The 3,566-nt window shown below is 35.3% G+C and overlaps 1 protein-coding gene across 1 annotated transcript; it reads left to right on the forward strand.

The window, feature by feature from the left end:
• The first annotated feature begins 1,801 nt into the window (after window positions 1–1,801).
• Window positions 1,802–2,731, forward strand: LOC143412911 (olfactory receptor 6F1-like). The gene has a single exon (XM_076874713.1). The coding sequence runs from the start codon at window positions 1,802–1,804 to the stop codon at window positions 2,729–2,731; it is 930 nt and encodes a 309-aa protein (XP_076730828.1).
• Window positions 2,732–3,566: the final 835 nt, after the last annotated feature.

Raw genomic sequence — 3,566 nt, forward strand, 5'->3', positions numbered from 1 at the left:
AGTGACCTGAAGTTACTAAACTTCATGAGTGTATGCACTCACTCCAAGAACCGTATGATAATAAATATGCATATAAATATGCTAAGATGAGATAGCTGACTTCATCTAACTAGCAAATGTTGTCCAGGCTACGTTGGTGATACAGTTTTTTTTAATGTGTATGATATTTTTGTCATGCGATTTTAAAGCCAGTCCTACAACCGCATCCAAGAATAAAATGCAGCTTATCTCAGAACTGTCGGTGAAAATTATTCTTGGAGCTAGGTTTAATTGACCTGCATTTTAAAGAGGTGCAATTTCACAATTTGTGTATATTTTCTAAGTTCACTATTTTGTCATGTGTTGAGAAAAACACAGATTTTAAAATTACATGGTCTAATGTTTACATTTAGCATATAACTGCAACATTATTTTTTCGTTGTTTTTTTTTTAAAGACTCGAAAGGACTTGAAATTCAAAGTTTCAGACTTGTGACTTGACTCGGACTTTTACACCAGTGACTTGAGACTCGACTCTGACTTGCCTGACATTACTTGAGACTTGACTTGAGACTTGAGGATAAAGACTTGAGACTTACTTGAAACTTGCAAAACAATGACTTGGTCCCACCTCTGTTTAAGAGAATATCAGTTTCACAGTTTGCAAATTAATTCAAAGACAGGGGAAGAAAGAAGTGATTGCTTAGTAGGTTATAGATTCATGCTGCTTTAAAACTACCTTCTTTCCACAGAGCTGCTGTTAAAAAATAAAGGCCTGACAGTACTATATACACAGCAAGTGTGTTTTTGTTTATGAGTTGGCACCACAGATTGTACAAGGTTCATGTTAGCACAGAATTCTGGGCCCTATGTATAAACAGTCTCTATATATGTGACACAATGTGATGTGTGGAAGGAAGAGAGGACTCAAACACAGGACTCGCAGGCTGGTGAAGGATGTGGATGATGTTTGTTGTGAAGTCAGGATGAACAGAACATGAGAAGACGGACTGACTATACCAATTGAATAAATGAATGAATGAGTGAGGGAGTGAGTGAGTGAATTAATAAATTAATGGTTGGCTGGCTGACTGGATGGACTGAACTGAAAACACACATGAGGAATGGACGGAATGACAAGACTGGGAACTGAGGGCTTAAATACACAGTGTGGAGTTGTGATATGATGTGATGACATTAGGTTGCTGCATTATAATGTGAATGTATAATATTGTTGTCAGGCCTCTGTGTAACTGTAGGAGAAAAATAGTTTAATAGAAACAGCATTAGAATAGAATAGAATAATCCTTTAATTGTCCCACAAGGGGAAATTTGCTTGTAACAGCAGCCAGAAAGACACATATAGAAACAAACAGGACACAGAACAGAAACATACACTTATCCCTGCTGGACAACATCTCCCACCCCATGCAGGAGACTGTGACAGCACTGAGCAGCTCCTTCAGTGGCAGGCTGCGGCACACACGGTGTGGGACGGAGAGATTTCGCAGGTCTTTCCTCCTCACTGCTGTCAGACTCCACAACAAAGACTTTAACTGATCAAACACACACATTCACACACTCTGAGTGCAATACTCTTTTTCTGACAAAGTTGTATTTTTACTCAGTTGTATAAAGCATTTGCATTCTATTTCTATCCTATTGTATATTTTATTCTATTTATTGTACTGTATATAGTATTTTATTTTATTCTATAATTAATGGGAGGTGAAGAGGGACAGCAGACATTAGTCAGGTACAGACGCAGCAGCTCAGTGCTCTGTTATGTTGTTATTTTAAAAAGGTAGATGTGCCCTCTGATCATGGATAATCAGTCTAATGAAAGAAGTTTCATTCTGTCAGGATTTAATGAGATAATGAATTTCACAGTACCCCTCTTCTCAGTTACTTTACTGTATTACTGTGTGATTTTGTTCTTCAATATTTCTCTTGTGCTGCTCATTGTCTTGGATGAAAGCCTCCATGAACCTATGTACATTTTCCTGAGTAGCCTTTGCATTAATGCACTTTATGGAACCACAGGTTTCTACCCAAAATTCCTTTCAGATTTACTGTCGTCTTCTCACAGAATCTCCTATGAAGGGTGCCTTTTACAAGGTTTTGTCATGTATTCATTTGCTTGCTGTGATTTGTCTATTTTAACTGTCATGGCCTTTGACAGGTATATGGCTATATGTCGACCTCTGCACTACCACTCTTTCATGACTAAGAGGAGGCTTTCACAGCTGGTGTGTTTCTCCTGGCTGACACCTTTCTGTGTTTTTGCCATTAATGTCCTGCTTACAGCAAGACTCAAGTTATGTGGTATAAAGATTCAGAGAGCCTTATGTCTAAACTGGTTAATTGTTCAACTTGCTTGTCCTGAAGCTGACACTTTTTCAAATAACATCAGTGCATATGTGATACTTGTCATTTATCTGTCTCATTGGCTTTTCATAATTTGGACTTACATATATATTATTAAAACATGTGTGAGGTCCAGAGAGGACAGAGTAAAGTTTACGCAGACCTGTGTGCCCCATCTGACTTCTGTGATCATAAATGCCACTGTACTGGCTTTTGATGTGATGTACTTGCGCTTTGGCTCCAGAGATTTACCCCAAAGCCTCAAAAACTTCATCGCTCTTGAATTTCTCATCATCCCTCCAGTTATGAATCCTCTCATATATGGATTTAAACTCAGCAAAATACGAAACAGAATCTTGAGTTTAATTTATTTGAAAGGGAAATGATTTCCATTAAGGTTAGATTTCCTTATATAAAATAATTCAAAAATATTCAAAACAGATGCAGCAATATAAATACAAGTCTTTCTGAAGGCACTTGATTCAGAAACATTTAGTCATGTTTGCCTTGTCTAAGGAAAAAGGATTCTGCATGAGTTTTTAAGTACTGTTGTAAAATTCATCTATATACCATTCAGAAATCATCACAAATTGATATTTCATTTTGTTGCCTTGCTGTGTCTTAATGTTCAAGGTATATTAGCTGATATATGTGCAAGTTGATTAAACAGGTTTATTTCAAAGTGTTTTAGGTTTAAAGTAAACAAAATATTGTATGAAATATTCTGTTGTAAAGGGCTGGTTAGTGCAGGCATCCCTGTGTGTTACATCTCAGTTTATCACAAAGGTCAGTTAACAATGCTTAATGTTTCTTTTTTTCAATAAACACGTTCCATGTATAAATATAAGGATCAGTGTTATTAGGTTGTATTTTTTCAGTAGTATTTATGTCTTTATATAGGGTTTTTGTTATTATTATTTTGGAAAAATAGTAATAGTAATTGAACTGTTACCTACTTTTATTTGGCTTTTTTTTTTGTTTTTAAATTTATATGTAAATTTCTCTCTGTACATTAATTAATGACACCATAATTCTGAATTTTTTAAATCTGATCATATATCCCCATTGCTTGACATACTGTAGTATTTACTACTTTAAAAATTAAAGTTTTGTTTAGCATATCAAGCATAAAATTGTGCTTTTGTTTTTTGAAGTTTTTCAATCCCATAGCATAAAATAAAAAAACAAAAAAACAAAAGTATTTTAACAGTAACTCCCTTC

The sequence above is a fragment of the Maylandia zebra genome, linkage group LG16 (genome assembly GCF_041146795.1).
Source record: "Maylandia zebra isolate NMK-2024a linkage group LG16, Mzebra_GT3a, whole genome shotgun sequence".
Taxonomy (NCBI): Eukaryota; Metazoa; Chordata; class Actinopteri; order Cichliformes; family Cichlidae; genus Maylandia; species Maylandia zebra.